General features: G+C 39.2%; 1 protein-coding gene across 1 annotated transcript; it reads right to left on the bottom strand.

Annotated features, from left to right (window-relative positions):
- Positions 1-8263: 8263 nt before the first annotated feature.
- Positions 8264-9822, bottom strand: LOC143585444 (peroxidase P7-like). The gene is made up of 3 exons (XM_077067231.1): positions 9563-9822; positions 8967-9161; positions 8264-8871 (listed from the first exon to the last, which is right to left on the bottom strand). The coding sequence occupies exons 1-3, from the start codon at positions 9773-9775 to the stop codon at positions 8323-8325; spliced, it is 957 nt and encodes a 318-aa protein (XP_076923346.1). The 5' UTR covers positions 9776-9822; the 3' UTR covers positions 8264-8322.
- Between the last annotated feature and the right edge of the window lie 8869 nt (positions 9823-18691).

Below are 18691 nucleotides of genomic sequence, written 5' to 3'. Positions count from 1 at the left end.
TCGTATACCATGTGGCGTGCGTTCCCAGATTTGATGCTGATTGACACGACGTACAACACCAACATGTACAAGTGGCCGTTTGTTCAGTTTGTTGGTGTGACGTGGACATCAAAGTCTTTCTGTATTGCGCATGCGTTTATCTTTAGGGAGCAAGAGTGTAAATTCACATGTGCCCTAGAACGACTTAAAGGCATGCTCGTCGATTGTAGGGAGCCGCGTGTCATCCTGACTGACAAGGACCAAGCCTTGATGAAATCCTGTGAAAAAGTCTTTCCCAATGCTACCAAAAACCTTTGTAGGTGGCACATCTTCCAGAACATAAAGAAAAAACATAAGAGTCTTTTCAGATAGATATCTTTGAGTCCTTCTCTTACTGGTGGAAAGTACTGTACTCATCGCCAACAAAATCTATGTTCGAGTACAACTGTGGTCAAATGGAAACAACGTTAGCTGGACACGGCAGACGTGGTAAGTATTTGTCCCGTATGTACACATGATTTTAGATTGTAGTTGTACATTGCCTAAATTGTTTTTTTTATTATTTTTTTGTAGAGGCTTGGTATTATATTCGCGACAACTGGTTGGTACCCTACAAAGAGAAGTTCGTGTCCTGCTGGATTGACAACCGACTAAACTTCGGCGAGCATACAACAAACAGAGTAGAAGGCCAGCACGCGAACTTGAAGAGATACCTTGCGGGGCCGAACAATTCGCTTGACTCTATTGCGGCGTTTGCCCTTGAAGTGGTGAATTCCCAAATGGAAGAAATCGGTGCGACCCTTGAAGACTCCCGTGTTAGGGTCAAGAAGTACCATAAGTTGACTTTGTTTGAAAAGCTACATAATAGGGTGTCAATTTTTGCTATCGCTAAACTTGACAAAGAGCTGACTTTGCTTGACACATTGCAAGATACGGGGGCAGAGTGCGACCACCGGTTACAAACATCATGGGGCTTGCCGTGTGCTTGTAAGCTTAACTGGTACACTATTAACAATATACGTATTCCATTAAAAGACATAGACCCCTTTTGGAGGAAGCTTGATTTCAGTCCGGCGTTTGTTGGATACGAAGAACCAGACTATGAAGCGGAACTAGAAGATGTGTAAAAATAAGTTCTAGGACTAAACAACCGAATGCAAAAAAAAGTCTATTCTCAAAGATAATGTCTGTTCTTCCTGGGAAATCAAACAAGGAGGAGCCTGAGAAACGAGAGGAACCTAGGGGGCGTCCAAATCTAAACCAACAAGCCAAGAAAAGAGAAACCCCTAGACAGAGCTCGTACTCCCCGTCCCCGTCAACTGATCCCCACAGACACAGCTCGTACTCCCCGTCCCCGTCAACTGATCCACATAGACACAGCTCATACGCACCCTCCCCGTCATTTGATCCCTACAGACACAGCTCCTACGCCCCCCCCCCCCCGTCTTTTGATCCCCACAGACACAACTCCTACGTCCCCTCCCTGTCACAGGAACCAACACCCGAAACCCCCACCATTCGTTGTCGCGTTCCCAGTCTCAGTCTCAGGCCCGATATAAGATACCAAAACCACCGAAACGCTCATCTAAAAAGCAAAAGACTCCAACCGACCTTGGTTTTCCATTACTGCGTGACCCAAAGGACGTCCCAATCATAGAACATTATAGGCACATCATTCCCACCTGGGCATACCCGTTCATTTCAGATTAACAGATGTAAAGCTAAATGGTAATTGCGGTTTCAGAGCAATCGCTGTCGGCTTAGGCATGCGTCAAATGAACTGGAAGGAGGTCAGAGCAAGCATGAGGAATGAGATGGACACTAACAAATCGTGGTGGACGCACATGTTGAACTACGAGATAACCGGTAATTATGACAAGGTTCGTGATTCGCTGGGCTACTCAACGTATGCTTTATTCCAGCAAAAGAGTAGGTGGTTTAAGTTACCTGGCACGGACACGTAGTGGCTCAGACGTATGACTGTGTTTTAATCAATCTCCATCTGACTTCCAGTGAGAGTTACTTCCCAATGAGAATGAGTCCGGAACCACTATCTCGAATCCCGTTAATAAGAGTCTTAATGTTAAGGATAATCATTGGCTCAACATACAATTAGAAGGGAATTTCCCCGTGCCACTACCAGCACGTCCATGGGAAGGATACGCCAATGAAGCGGCGCACCAATGGAGGTCTTTGTATGAAGATCGTATAAAAGAGTATATGCGAATAAGGGAAACTTGGCGAGTGCAAACTAAAGAGCCAGTTTATTTAGGATGATTTGTAAAATGTTTGAAATACAATTCATAAAATGTTTTGTATTATTATGAATAATTAGGAATAAAATGTTTGTGTTATCAACAAATTGTAAATACAAATAACTTGATAAAATGTATAATTTAAAGATAATATATTTTTTAAACAAATATATTTGATAATATATTTGTTTAAAAAAATAAAACATGACAAAATATATGACTTAAAAATAATATATTTTTAACATAATATTTTCATATTTTCGATATTTAAAAATATAAAACATGATAAAAAATTATTTAAAAATATAAGAAATGATATTTAAAAAAATACTTTCGATAATATATTTTTTTTAATTAAAACTATCATGATGAAATATATAATTTAAAAATAATATAAAATAGTACCAGAAATATTAAAATAATCATAAATATCTTCAAAAGTAGATCAGATCCGCCGCGTATCAATCGATCCGCCGCGGATTCTGCTGTAGATCAGATCCTCGGCTGATTGATCGATCCGCTGCGGATCTGATCTATTTTTTTAAGATGTTAAATATCCACGGGTTCTAACCGTTCAACTCGTCAAAACCACAATAAACGCTCAACCTTTCACTCAAAACATCACCAGATTATACCACCAAAACCACCACCACCACCAGAAAATAATGACCACGGGGTCCGAAAATAACATCTACACAGCCATAATAATTTTGTTCTGAAATAGTGGTGGATGTGTGAATGTTATTTTGGAGTCCATTATTATTACAAAATAAAGGCCCAGATAAAACCATATGTTGGCGGAAAATAATGACGACGGAGTCCGAAAATAGCATCTACACAGCCATAATAATTTTGTTCTGAAATAGTGGTGGCTGTGTGAATGTCATTTTGGAGTCCGTTATTATTACAAAATAACAATAATATATATAAAATAGATTTTAAAAATATATATTTATCAAATTACATTTATATTAAAAATAATAGTGTTGACCGTATAAAATAGAAAATATAAAATAATATATATAAAATGGATTTTAAAAATATATATTTTTCAAACTTTTTTTTTGCATTAGGTTGTTTACATATATTTTAAAAATAATAGTGGTGACTGTGTAGATGCTATTTTGAACTTTTGAGCTACCAGTGTAGTTGCCGCGAGCAGGCGAAACACTTTAGTAGTCCCCCTTCATAAATCCCAACAGTGTCCTTTACTTGGGATTTTGGTGATTGTGGGGAGAAGCAGGAGAAGCACTGGTCAGCCACATAATAAAGTCCCGTACCAACTTCCATGGGGTTTCCAGTATCAAGGAAGATGGCACCGATCTTTGATGAATTTGGTGTCACCCCAAACTGTCGCCTTGCCGATGTAAATTCGTCATGACTACATGATAGATCGCAAGGGCTAGATCAGCTGATTGAGGAGATATGCGGGCATAACGGTACCTGTATATAGGGTACTAGTTCCGGTGTATCCAGGAGTGCTGCGGATTTGACATTCCAGGTGACTGGAGTGTTGCGACCGACAGAGATACGCAGACATAATGAATATACCCAATTTTTAGTGGGGAAAACCCGTAGCCGTGGGCCGACACAGATTCCGGTGACTTGCTTGCCGATGAGTGGAGAGCCGCTGCAAAGAGCTGCTGTGTTGATGCTATTTTTGGAGTGCTTATCAGAAGATGATTAGAAATTAGTCTCTGTACAGAATTTGATGTAATATCAAGTGCATTTTGATGTATTTATTCAAATCTGTAATTTATTATTGGTTTAATATCAAATTTGTGTTGTTATTAGTTTAAATCCGTTTATATACTCAAATTTGTAATTTAGTATTGGTTCTATATCAAATTTGTGTTTTTAGTAGTATAAATCTCTTTATATATTATGAATATATAATATTATTTGATATAAAATATATTTATACCTTTGATGGTTAAATAAAAAAAAATACCACTAAGCGGCGTATCGGGCGATACGTCGCGGATCCACTCATAAACAACCCTAACCCGTCGTCCCCCATCTGGTTACACATTCAAACTAAAACATTACCACATTTCAAACACAAACCTTAACTTGCCGTCCCGAACTTCGTCTTTCTTTAACAACACCAAATCCGACCCGGCAACAATAAGGTAAGTATGATACTTCTATTTTACTCTATTTTGATATAGGTGTTCATTTTGGGTTTGAGTATACCCATCGGGTTTGGATTAAGAATTGAAAACTGGTTGATATAAGGGTTTGGATTCGGGTTTGGTTTATGGGTTTGTTAATCAAACCGGTTGATTTAAGGGTTTGGATTTAGGGGTTGAAAATCAAACGGGTTTGGTTTACGGGATGGTTAGAAAACGGGTTTGGGTTACGAGTTTGATGATGAAACGAGTTTGGATTTAGGGGTTGATAATCAAACGGGTTTGGGCTACGGGTTTGATGATGAAACGGGTTTGGGCTACGGGATGGTTAGAAAACAGGTTTGGGTTACGGGTTTGATGATGAAACGGGTTTGGGTTACGGGTTGGACCCGGAAACGGGTTTGGGTTACGAGTTTGAAAATAACGCGTTATATTTATATGTTAAACATAGATAGCGGATAGATACATTGAAGGAGATCACCTACTTGATGATTACGAGCATTTGAGGTTTGACCCCAGTCCGATTATCATGTAAGGTTGACGCAGCTTCGGAGAATGGAGCCACGACCTTCCTCGACCTTGTCTGAGGAGTTTATACAAATGGTTCGGGCGGAAGACAGGATAGAAAGAATTGTTGGGAACAATACACCGTGAGAGAGACTGTTTACCGCCCTGCAGCCAGCGTACCGGGCTCTCACGCTAGAGTTTTACTCTACGTTCGTTTTCAGGTATTTTTTTTCTTTTTCAATTAACTTATAAATAAAGTAGATTTAACCAACATGTAAATATTGTTTCAGGCCACGCCCGGAGGGAGATCCGCAGGTCGAAATGCTGGTTAAGGGTGCGGATACCTGTCGGGTGGAGGTTCAGTTCCGTATTTTCGGGAATTGACATTATCTGTCGATGGAGGAGTTTGCCATGGCGCTGGGCTTGTACACACTTCAGGATTTAACCGGCCCTGTTTACACGGAGAGCATACATGAAACACCAGATGACGTGTTGAGACGTTTTTGGTTGGTGATTAGCGACACACCTTGGCCTAGAATCCGCGGAGAATACGCGGAAGACTGCAAAACCTCAGCCATCAGGGACCGTTGCACAGGTTTGTATATTATATTATATTATATTATATTATATTATATTATATTATATTATATTATATTATATTATATTATATTATATGTTTTTGTGTACAGGTACCTACACAGGCTTATTGCTCATACCATACAAGGTCGTCACGGGGGTGGGGGGGGGGGGCAGATCATTGCAACCTCCGTGAACTTTTTTTTTTCGATGCCTGCTTACGGGGAGACACTGCAACCTGGCTCGCGGCTTCGGTGACTACTTCGCCATTTACTGGCACAAGCAGGGCCGCGGGAAATTGGTCGGTGGCACGTTCGTTACGCGGATTGCGATTTGTTTGGGCTACGAGGACCGACTAAAAGACCTACCCATTCAGCCGCCGCTTCCGCCGCGAGAGCTGACTCCGTGGACGGGCACAGGGCATGCAAATTGTGAAGAAGATTAACGGCCAGTATCACCTGGTCACTAATTTCTATTCTGCCCCATACGTAGAGGCCCCACATGTTGAGCCTCCGCCAATCGAGGAGCCGGAGGTGGATATTCAGGGCGCTGAGGTTGACGGTGATGAGGGCGAGGATGACGGTGTTCAGGTACGTTATATTTTATCGTTTATTTTTTTTGGATCTTCGTCTTATTAATGTTAATTTATCGTGTTCATAACAGCCACAGCATCAGCAGCCACAGCATCAGCACCCGCAGCACGTCCCGCGTACACATCGCGCCGTGCGTTTGGATGCGGCCACGAACTCCCCGCTACGGAGACTTGAGCGTGACGTGTCACAGATACGCGGTCACATCAGCTGGATGGTTGGGTGTATGTCTGCCCAGCTGCATGGAGCCCAATACACAGTACCAGCGCCACGTTTCGACAATGAGGGGAGCGATGACGACGCGGGTGGTGCCGCATTTTAGATTTCTTTTTTGTATGCTTTTACTTTTTCCCCGAACTCGTTTGTTTTTTTTTCGAACTCGCAATGTATTAGTTATTATTATTTTATAAATCTGGTTATGCGTTATGCTTATTTTGTTCGTTTTCAATTTTAAAATTGTTGTTTCGTTATTAGTTTAAAACAGACAAAAAATCTGTTACATCCGACATACAAAAAAAGAAAACAAACATAAGTCGTTATTTACTAATTATTATTATATAAAAGTCGTTCGTTTTATTTTGTTCGTTTTTAATTTAAAATTGTTGTTTCGTTGTGACCTTCCAAAACCGATCAAAAAAAGGTTACCCGACCCACAAAAATACAAAACAAACAAGAGAAAATAAAAGACAACAAAAAGACAAAAACATAATAAAACAAAAAAAAACAGCAAAATGACAAAAAAACATAGATTAGAAGAGTCCGCACTCATAGTGGAGCATACGTAAACAATGGATTCCAATTAGAAGCGACTAACCATTTACATGCTTATTGGCCAAAACAGTCCAGTCGCGGGTATTGGTATGGCTGAAGATTCTGATTCCTTGCAACTTTGAGTCAGTTGCAAAATAGCTAGAAAGATGCAATAAGCTAGGAGTATTCCAAGAAAAAAAGGTGACTCAATTGATAACACTAAACACTCTTTAAAGACTGTGAAAAGTGATAAACGAAAAAATTTCAAGAAAAGAGAATCTCGTATTTCAAAATAGAAGAGGAAATAAAGGAAGATTCATTTTTGCGTTAAATCATAGATTCAAAGTTAATTCGCTTGATTGACACAAATTGAAGTCATTTAATTTGTAAGATATAAATGGGTAAATAAGTTATATTTTCATTCTAGAAAAGACGAGTACTTCTCTATTAGAAAAATGTTGGCGACACCTAAACACAAATCCGGAACATGGATTGTGATGAAATTCAATATTGTTCATATACATTGTGAACTGAAGGATGTGGCGGGTACGTAACGGGTTAGGCTTTAAACTTGTGTTGAAATATTGATAGAGTATGGGATCGATTTTGCGATAATTATCCTTGTATTTTATACCTTTCTTTTGCCATGAAAGCATGTATTACAGAGTATCTAAGGAAAATTAACTCAGTAGTGGAAAGGAAATGGAACTAGCGTAGGGAACCAACAGCAACGGATAAAGGCGAGAAATTGGCCAGTCGGTGAAGCTATTTAAAAAGATGCATATCCTGGAAAAGGACATGTATAAATTACTTATATAAATTAGCGTAGGGAACCAACAGCAACGTTTCCACATATATAAATTACTTATGATGCAAATGGAGACTAGAACCAACATGTCAATTCTCATTGGAATAACTTGACACCACAAGAAGAGAATACATTTGTATGGAAGCGGATATGGAAAGAATACCTTCAAGTGATGCCTTGTCTTATAAATGAAGGAGTCCTTACTCGGTTTAAAGCATTCGTGAACTGTGGAGTTCACTTAGGAGGAACGAAAGTGAATCTTGTATTTCAAAATTGCGGAGGAATTAAAGGAAGGCTCATTTGTGTGATGTATATGGGCGTTGACACGTAAGAAAGTCGAATAATTTGGCGTTGAATCATAGATTCAAATTTTATTCGGTTGATTGACACATGTGAAAGTTGTATAATTTGTATGATATATATGTGCTTAAGATGTATTCGCCTCTAGCATATGGATAGTTGGTTTTTCCTTTTCATAATACAATACCATCGTTCAAAATAATAATAATAATAATTGTTATTATTATTATAAGAAATAAAATAATATAGTTCAACATACGTATTCACAACCTCTACATAGAGACAACAAGTCTTAATTTAGAATTAACAAAATTAAACACTGTGATTTTTATAAAATAGACGTCTAGGCCACAATATTAGAAAAAATTAAAAAAAAATCATAATGTACCAAGTATACCATACAACATCAATGGGCTCTCAATATATTAATTAACTTTTCTGCAGTTGTTTCGAACTTCACCTCTATTCCCTGTTAACGGCTTTATATCACCCATTTTAATCATGGACTTTGCAAAATCTTCCCAAAACTCTTCATGGTTTTCACTGTATTTCAAAACAAGCTCAGCAGTTTCGCCACCATGAAATAGTGCTTGATCAGAGCTCAAAAGACCTTTTTTGCTCACCAAATCAGTGAAGTATTTTACGTCAAACGAACCTGGCGTCGGGTCAACTGGTGCGAGAGTTGAGTCTCCCCCGACTTGTGGGCAAATGGTGCGAAGATGGCTCGCAAAGGCAGGGTCTATGTTGGTATCACTGTAAATACGAGGCCTAAAAGTTCGACACTGAGCAAACCCTAGGGTATGTGCACCCGAAAGCACAACCAAGTCCTCCTCATCGAGTCCTTGGTCCTCAAAGTTCTTTATTAGGGCAGGTAAGTCCATGAATGGTGACGGGATGGACAAGTTAGCTGCGGCCTGGCTAGCGGTGGTCGAGTCTCTTCTTCCAAGCTTAACTTTCCATGACGGGCCACCAAGCTGCATTCCATACAAAGTTAAGGTTTACTGTCAGAATATGCATCATCACACAACGATTTTACTTTTAGGTTGTCGATTAAAAAGGTTTTACTTACCACGACTACAGAATCACGAGCAGCAACGGTTAAGATATCGGCACAAGACACCACATTATGACCGCAAACTCTGTCCACCTCATACTTGATCCTGTCGATAACCTCGAACCCTCTAGCCGAGTTTGCGTTCGGGGCTGCATTTTTCTCGGTCTCAATTGTTGATGTTTGATCCAAAAGAATGGAAGCATCACATCCCTACATGATATAAAATATAATGTCAAACAACAAAACCAATACCTCCACCATCTAAATGCTACATTGATATAGCTTAAGACTTCATATTGCAACAACTTGCTTGTAATGCATGCTGAAATAAATATTATAGAAAAGTTATTAGCTATATTTTCAAAACATCAACTTTAAAAATTTTAAAAAGTGTTTTTTTGGTTTTCTTGTTATGATAAAACTCGCCAAGATAATGATGATTATATGCATGCACTATTGCATTGTCGTAAAAATTGTAAGCGGCTGAGTTATTGACGAGTAATCCCCGACTAAGCCGAGTACAAGCAACTCCACAGCCGACCGACCTGGCAGCACCTATCGACTTCTGCAACGATGTTCATTAGTTGACGGGATCGACTTAAGTTACTTACGTTAAAGAAACAATCATGAAAATGAAGACGTAATAGAGAAGCGCCCATGCGACGTTCTTGTGCAATTGCATCCTCCACCACATGTCTAATGATCGGAAGAACTTCGTGGCACACTCGATCATAATAACCTGTCGACAAACCAGACTCCGAATATGCGGCGGCAATAGCAAAAGTGAAAGAAACAAAAAGAGGTAAGAAGCTTATGGTGTTCATCTTCTCTGTAATTGGCAACCAAAAGGGATTTTTTTTCAAACTAGTTGGGTTGTATTTATACTTAACACAAATGTTAAAAGTGGTTGGATTTTGAAATGGTCAAAGACAAAAATATTGTTCAGTATGAGCACATTTGCACTAAACAATGTAGTAGACTTGGTTCATAACTCTTGAACTAGTAAAATGATATTTGAAATTTTCAATTTCACATCAGTATATTAGTCATGTCATTGGTAAATCTGGAACTGGTAAAATAATATTTGAATTTTTCAATTTCACATCAGTATATTTGTTTCTTCATGTCATTGATATATCAATAGGTAGATAACACATAAGTTGGTCATAAGATACATAAAATAAAAAGTATAAACAGTTTGACTAGGCTAGTAATACACGAGCTATATTCTTAAATTACCAAGAGAATTTGTGTATCTTAAAAATAGCACAGGAAAGCTTTATTTAGGCTATTAGTTTCTTAATAACATTAACAACTACACAAATTGAGAATCGGTAACCACGGACTTTTAATTTTGACAAGTAATACAATTTAATAAATAGTAGTCTTTTATTTGAAACTCAAACTATACTTTTCTTTGGGTTCAAACTACCAAGCTTAAGCTAGGCTTGTTTTGTAAATATTAAGATCGGTACATGAAAAATTTGTCAACATCGAGCCCGGATTGTTTACTTTATATTAATAACGTGGTTATTTCGTTAACATACATATATAATTATTTTGTATAGTTATACTTTTTTTAAACATAAAATAGTATATAAACACACACACACACACACATATAGGTATTGGATCATTTCAGAAGCTTTTTTACAGCGAGAAGTGAATGTGTAACTCCATTCATCCCTAATTTCACTCTTTTTCTTATGTGTAGGTGCATATGTATGTGTGTAGGTACGTATGTTTGTATATGTGTATGTATGTTTGTATGTGTGTAGGTACATAGGTTTGAATGTGGCTCGGTACATTTATATGTTTGTAGGTAGGTTTGAATGTGTAATTAAGACATAAATACAATCAACCTACATATATGTATATAACATCATATGAAAGGGAGTAAATTAGGGATTAATGGAGTTATACTTTCACATCTTGCACTTATCGTTGTAATATCACTTCTCGCAAGATTCATCTCATATATATATATGTGTGTGTGTGTATAATTAAATAGAAGGGTTCAACGAAAACCATTTTGAACCTAAAAGATCGTGAAACCGCTTTTAAAACACTATTTTTTTTCTTACTTTATTTTCTCATTCTTTTTAGAGATAAATACTGGTTGCGTTCAGTGGAAGTCTAAAAGAGATAAAAAAACTGCTTATTAAAAAATGGTAACGGCGCCTAAATACAAATCCAAACCAAACTTGGTCCAAGAAAGCCCATGTTACAAAGTATCGAAGAAAAATCGACTCAATAGTGAAATGGATATGGAGTTGGTGTAGGGAACCGACGACACCGGATAAAAGGAGAGAAGCTGGCCAACCGATCAAGCAGTTTAATAAGATACATTTTTGGTAAAGGAGGACATGTATATTTGGGACAATGTTTCCAACGTAGCAAGTTCCGAGTTAAGCACTTAGGAGATTAGAAAAGAGGGCGAGCAGCCAACGTGGCAATTCCCATGGAATAACTTGCCACCATTAAAAAGAGAATTACTTTGTATGAAAAGAGGATACATAAAGAATACATTCAAGAGATGCCTTGGCTTATAGAGGAGTCCTTAGTCAGAGCGGAGAATTCCTAAAATATATAGCTTAATTATAAGCGACTAACAATTTGGTGATTACATGCTCATTGGCCAAAACGGTTTGGTCTCAAGTCGTGGTTTGGCTCAAGATTCAGTTTCCTAGCAGATTTGAATCCGTTACAATGTTACATAATAACTAGAAATAGGAAACAACGTGGGAGTATTGGAGAAAAATAAGGTGACTCAAGTGATAATACTAAACACTCTTTAAATACTTTGAAAAATGAGGAACGAAAATTTTTTTGTCAAAAGAGAATCTTGTATTTCAAAATAGTGGAGGAAATAAAGGAAGACTCATTTGTGTGACTTATATGTGCGTTAGGGTTGCTTATGTTATGTTTTATCTTTTGGGTTGTATAACTTTATACGTACTTGACTTTATTCGTGTTTGACTGTGTTATGGTTGTATGTATGACAGTTTTCTTTTATTATAATGTAAATGTTATGCATTTACCTATAATCTAGGAATAAGGGCGAGTATGACCATATCTCCGAAAATAATAAGGTTAGTGGGTGAAACCCGAGAGTTTGGTCACGATATTCTTTTGGTAAGAATCGTCGTGTTAGTGGTAAGAATCGTTGATAAAGAAGAGATACTATTTAAGTTTAAGGTTTAGAGGATGCAACGAAAGGTGTGGACTCATCTTAATTGACGCAGGAGTTGATAGTCCAGGAGGATCATCACCATAACCAAAATAGGAAAGTCACAGAAGACGGAGGTACGATACTCTGGAAGTGTATGGAGTCGAGTAGTCGACGCGGACGCTTATACGTATAGAAGAAAGGATTCTCGAATTTCCTAACGTACAAAGGTATTCCCTTAGGAATTTCCTAAAGAATCAGCATGATTGAGGGCATGAGTAAGTAGTAAAGGGTTGCCTTGAACACTCGGATTAAGCTTCCTTTTATACATAAACAAATCACGACCATCGTTCAAGCAGACTTAAGTCATAGAATTGAAGGTGCTTCTTTATGAAATGAGAGGTCTTGAATGACCAGTTAAAGCAAAAGTCAGAAATCTGGGTGTATCACAACGAGAGAGGATTATTAGGTTTCAAGGAAGAAACGTTTTTGGTGGATGGGTGGATTTGTAACATCATGTTTCGAGGATTAAACCTCGAAACCTTTTGTAAGTCGGATAGACTTGTAACATCCGGTATTTCAGAGGAAATATTAGGCAAAGATTTATTATTATTATTTACATATGGACTTAGCTAGTAATTTTAGTAACTAGACTTTAAAATTATGGGTCCTTAAACCCTAAAACTCTCACTTCTCCATATTTCACTATCCAAACACACCTAAGGTACAACAAAATCCAAGTTTCGTTTTTGGAGCAAATTTAAGATCCGCATCGAACCAAGACTAAGAAGAAACGTAAAAGCTGTATCATCAAACGACATCTCCAAGATTCAGATCTCACTCATTAAAGGTATGTTTTGTTAAAAAGATTAAATTTTAGTGTTCGGATTGATATGAAAATTGGTAGGATTATAGATCAGGTCACGATTAATGGTAAAGTAATGACCTTGATATTAAACGGTTTAGTTGGGTCGGTTCGTATTAAAAAGTCAAGTTCGGTTCATAAAAAGGATGGGTAAAAGAAGTCGGTTTTACATGAAATTTAGTATGCCACTTTGCATCATAAAAAGAATGGGAATGCTCATTTCTAATAGGACGGTCTTTGCAAATAAGAATGGCATTTGCAAATGGGAATGGTCTTTGCAAATGAGAATGGTCGTTGTAAATAGGAATGGTATTTGCAAATGGGAATAGTCTTTCCAAATGAGAATGGTCTTTGTAAATGGAAACAGTGTTGAACACGGATCAGATCTAATCGATTATCAATTGTAGATCTAATACCTTAAACGGATCTAGTTCTAGAATATACTCTTAATTAGGTTATATATGTATGTATATTAGTTATTAGAATATTAATAAATTACATAACGATAATTACAAGGACTCTAGACGACAAAACCGTGCACTAACAAACAGTCTTTGCAAATAGAAATGGTCTTCACAAATGAGAATGGTATGTGTAAATGTGAATGGTCTTTTCAAATGAATGGAAATGGTTTTTGCACATGAGAATGGTCTTTTCAAATAGGAATGGTCTTTGTAAATGAGAATGATCTTTGCAAATAAACATTAGAAATTGAAGAAACACATATCCAATCTCCTTACGGGTCATGGATCCAATGAGTCCATAGGGATGGGTCAAATACAACACTACCAACGATACGAGTCCAATATCCCAAAGTCCAGTGACAGAAACCTGCAAAACAACCACCATTAGCTCGTTACGAGAAGGACAAGAGGGGGGTCTTCCCGTAACCACCTTCCGGTGTGAGAATAATTACAGTTCTGATAGAGAGAAAGTACTTAAGTATTTAGAATAGATAATGGGGAGTGAATGTGTTACCTCATGGAGATTGTGAAGTATTATAGCCGAAGAGTGTGGGAATATTATTGGCCCAGTTGTCCCTTTCTAGAATATCCCCTTGTAACTGCTTAGACACGTACCTTCTTGTAATTGGTTGGGCTATACGGCCCATGTGCATGGTTGTAATAACCTGGACACGTGTATGTATATGATAGTGTGAGATCAACCTGGCCATGTGCACGGTTATAACAACCTAGCCATGTGTCCTTTTACTGGCTGAAGGGTCACGTATTCACCAAGAAAGGATCTTGGTGAATCTTCTAGAAGAGGGTTGGTTAAATACAGCTGTCCTATGACGTTGCCTTTTGGCCATCCTTGCGGATGCGAACAGTAACCTGCGGATGACTCCTGAGGGCGTGTAGATCTTCCCGCACATAGCTCTTAGGAAGTAATGTTGTCCCTCCTTTGTCTTGAATTATGCGGGTGATTTATATGTTCCGCGAGTGGTATCTGAGAGTATCCCCTCTGACCCACTGGTAGTACTTAAGGGTATTCAGGTCTTTTTGGTTCCCTACCTCTATAAGTCCCCCCAGTCCATTGTTTCTTCCGCGTGAAGCTTTTATACTGGTGAAATTTTGGACTTAGGATATTATTTTGGGGATTTTTTTAATTTGCAAGTTGTTGTGTAGATATTTTTTGTTGGTGAGGATAACGATGAAAAAGTACGAAGGGACATTCTGTCGGTTCTCGCACAATTGACGTGACGTCCATGCCAGCTGTAACTGTACCCGACCGTTCACTTTTTCACTTTTTTCATTTTTCGTGCGTGACGTAGCATTGTTCCATTGGACCAACAATTTCTCTCTCCACTGTTCGTATCCTATCGCATTTATTGCGATGGGTATAAATAGTGACAGTTATCTTTCTTTTGATGTTTTATCGCCTTTGATTTCTCCTTTTCGTTTTTGCTCTTGAATTCTTGATTATCCTAGTGTCTTTGTTCAAGATTGCTCGTTGCTTTCCTTTTCACCTCGAATCAATGGTTGGCAATAAAATTCGTCGACGTCGCTCGATATTGATACTGTGGAGTTTAGTTGGAACCTACCCGATTATGAGAAGTTAATCCATACTTATGGGATTCCACTGGAGTGGGGGGCAAAGTTTCCCGCTGCAGGATTTGTTGTCAGTAGACCTCCAGCTGGTAAGATGTCGGTTTATGCCGACTTATTTTCTTGTGGGAATCTTCGGTTTTCGATAACCAAGTTCCTTATGAACATTCTTAGTGCCTATGGGATTCATCTTTCCCGGGTGAAGTTCAGACTTATGCGAATTCAACATTTCGAATTCGTATGCAGAGCGAATGGTATGGTTCCCCGCATTGATCGGTTTCCGGTCTTTTACCGGGTATTCAATTTTGGCGGGTGGCTCAATTGTGTCTCAATCCCAAAGAGAGTGATAGAGACTGAGCCGCCTCGTAGTTCTCACGAATGGAGGACCAAAATCTTCTAGATTTCTGAGGACGTTGTCCCAACTACGATGGTTCATCGTCCGTCCAACGAAGAGATGCCAGATGTCGTTACGGCTTCGCACAAGAACCAAGAGTGGTTCCGCGTGCCAATGAGTGCACCCACATCCATGCGCGTTATCCCTTAGGAAGCGCTGGTGTGGACGGGTATGAGCCGTTTGTGGCCATATCCGGATTTGGAACCTATTTTTTTGATTGTGGATGAAAGTAAGTTTTATATCTTTTTATGACTTTCAATGATTTTGTTCTGTAGGTTTTTTGTTTAACCCGTACTATATATGTTTCAGGTGAGGGGTCCATGTTGAACGTCCTTGTAGATGATATGGGAAGTCCGCACAAACGCATACGCGATGCTAAGGACTTGCCTATCTTGGAAAAAACTCATGATCATTTCCTTTTTCCAACCAAGGTGCGCGCCGAGCCAATAGCTTCGGAGGCTATATTCTAACTAGGTGCGTACATTCTTAACCCTCTCCCTTTAAATCTCCTCTGATGGGGTGATTGTAATCTTGTCTTCGAGCGACGAGTCATCGCTCCAGGAGGAATATGATTCTGACGCTGCTTTCGAGATTTCATCTCTCACGCGTGTTTTAGCAGAGTTGGAACAAAAGAGGAAACGACGGTCCTCCAAGGCCGGTGATGCGGGGACGAGTCACGCGGACACAGAAGAGGGACCCGAGAAAAAAGAAGCATCAGACCCATCGTCCTAAGAAACAAAAAACCAGTCTTGTTGACCGCATCAAGGAGCCGTCCAGTAAGTTTATATAGAAAAGTTGTTTTTTCTTCACTTCGTTTCTTATATTTTAATGTTTCTTTTTGGTATTTGTAGAAACAAGTTTCGATTACTATGGAGTACCCAACCCAGGGGAGGATGATCACTTGTATATTCCTTATTGGACTATCGCAAAAGGATCTCGTTTCACAGATCCGGACACTTGTGCCACATTTGTTAGCCAATGTGTTCCTCTTGCAGAACGGGCCTTTCAGCGTGGCCGATCCCGCCATGATCTCCACATGGATTTTTCTTCTGCCCTGGCCAACACCATGGCTAGTGGCCAAGAAATTTTTAGAGAATGGCGGTCAATGGGGTAGAGGTGGGGTGACATGTCCCGGGCCGTGGAATAGGCCAAGAAAGAAGCTAAAGAGCAACGTTTGAAGGCTAACACTGCTCAGTGGAAGCTGGCAGATGTTGATATTGCTCTTCGAACCGAGAAGGATAAGCACGCCGCCGCAGCCCGACAGTGGGAAGAAGCTTGCAAAAAACTAACACCGTCCTCCAGGCTGCTCGAGATGAAACCCAACAAAAGAAAGAGGACTTGGCTAAGGCACTTGAGGCGAACACTGCATTGGAAGCCCAAGTGACCCGCCAAGGTACCATTATTCAGGGCCATGAGGCGGAGTCTAAATTACGCAAGGAACAGACGGAACTTATGGAGAAGAGGGCCACTGATATTCAAGCCTCATATGACTCTCTTTTGCAAGCGCGTGAATACGCGGAAGCCCGTGCAGCCAAGTACTTAGAAGATAATCAAAAAATGGCTGACGGGTTTCGTGAGCTTCAGGAGAGAACGAAGCGTGCTGAGGAAGAACGACAATGGCTCTTGGAGGAGGGTCTGGCCTCGGTATGTCATTCTTTCTTCCTTTATTATTTCCTCTTAGTATTTATCATGACCCTAATTCTTACGAATGCCTTTTTTCTTGACAGGTCATTAAGCATATAAAAGAAGGACATGAATTGACAGATAGATTAGCTACCTTGCTCAATGCATCCTCCCAATCCGGCCGCCTGACCGGTTTTAATGAAGGGTTAGAGTATGCTCAGGCTAGCCGCCCAGTTGAGGAGCATCCGCTGCATGGCCTCGATGTCCATTAGGAATACGGCATGCGCCTGAACGAGTATGACACTCTTTCATTTCCTCTTCAGGACATGCTACCTGAATTTGCATCGGTGGGTGATGGCGTGCATTGTCTAAAGGAGTATCTAGCGGAAGGGTCTGAAGGGACTCCATTTACTACGCCTCGGTCTCCGAAGACTTATGATCATGAAGATACATCCGCCCCTGCCTCTTAGGATATTCTATATTATTGTAACTTGTTTTGATTTCCTTGTATTATTCTCTTTGATATATAGGAAAATTTTGTCTTTTATAATATTCATGACATGTTGAATTTCAAGATAAGTCTTTGAATATTTTTGAATTTTCAAGTGGGAGTGGAGGTAATTGACATGCTATGGAAACGACGATAGGACAGTTGAAGCATCGTGTGTGTCAGCTTTTCGTTGTTCCTTTTTCGTCTTTCCCGCCTGACGTGTCGCCTTTTGATTGATCCGAACTTTCTCTCTCCACTGGCAGCCCTTCCATCGCATTAATTGTGATGTGTATTCGAGCTCCATGGTCAAGACACCACCAAGGCGTATGCTGAAAGGACAAAATCCTTTGACGATCTTAAGTTTCAAATTAAGTAAGCTGTGGCAGGGTTTGCTAACCAAGATGATGGCGTTGATCAATTAAAAGCATACTTAGCCGTTGGTCATGATGAAGATGAGGAAGTTTAAGAGGATGCGAGTGGTGATGACGAAGATCCACCATTGTAATTATAACAATTTTGTAATTGCATGTACTTGTACTTATATTTTTGTAATCTTCATAGTACTTTGTAATCCCTTTTGACTATATATAAGAAGTTGTTCATCCGTCACACTTTGTTTATAGTATAATATAAGTGTTAGATTGTAGGATCTTCTTATTTGTCAATAAATGATTTACATGAAATAACTTCGAGGACGTGCGGGTCCTTTCCGGCATGCAAGCCAGGAATTCGTCTTTGAGGACACGCGGGTCCTCTTTTGGCATGCGGGCCAAAAAAGAGTTTGCTTATAAAATACTTGTACATAAGTTTAATCAATTTTCTTCAATAAGAAAGGCACGCAGGCCTGAATATATTAAAACTGATTAACACTAAACATCTGTTTTACTAGTCTATTAAGGCACGCAGGCTAAAAAAATGTAAAATAACAAGGATCTTGTTCACATGTAGCATTTCTTCAATTGTTCAACATTGCAAGTTCTAGGGATCTCCGTCCCTTCAAATTTATCCAACTTGTATGCGCCCTTTGATAATACTTTCTTGATTTTGTAAGGGCCTTCCCAATTTGGGTCCAATTTACTCGTAGGTTCTTGGCCAGGTGCTTCATTATTGCGGAAGACAAAATATCCCATGTCGAAGCTACACTTTTTAAC

This window comes from Bidens hawaiensis, unplaced genomic scaffold (assembly GCF_021521415.1).
Source record: "Bidens hawaiensis isolate Kalapana, Puna unplaced genomic scaffold, B.hawaiensis_p1.1 tig00033847_1, whole genome shotgun sequence".
In the NCBI taxonomy this organism is placed as follows: Eukaryota; Viridiplantae; Streptophyta; class Magnoliopsida; order Asterales; family Asteraceae; genus Bidens; species Bidens hawaiensis.
Note: the sequence above shows the minus strand (reverse complement) of the source record. Positions and strands in the feature narration are given on the sequence as shown.

Coding starts and splice junctions, on each gene's coding strand:
- LOC143585444 (XM_077067231.1), bottom strand. CDS start 9,775: ATGAACACCATAAGCTTCTTACCTCTTTTTGTTTCTTTCACTTTTGCT. Junction 9,162..9,562: donor TTCATGATTGTTTCTTTAAC/GTAAGTAACTTA, acceptor TATATCATGTAG/GGATGTGATGCTTCCATTCT. Junction 8,872..8,966: donor CTCGTGATTCTGTAGTCGTG/GTAAGTAAAACC, acceptor TATGGAATGCAG/CTTGGTGGCCCGTCATGGAA.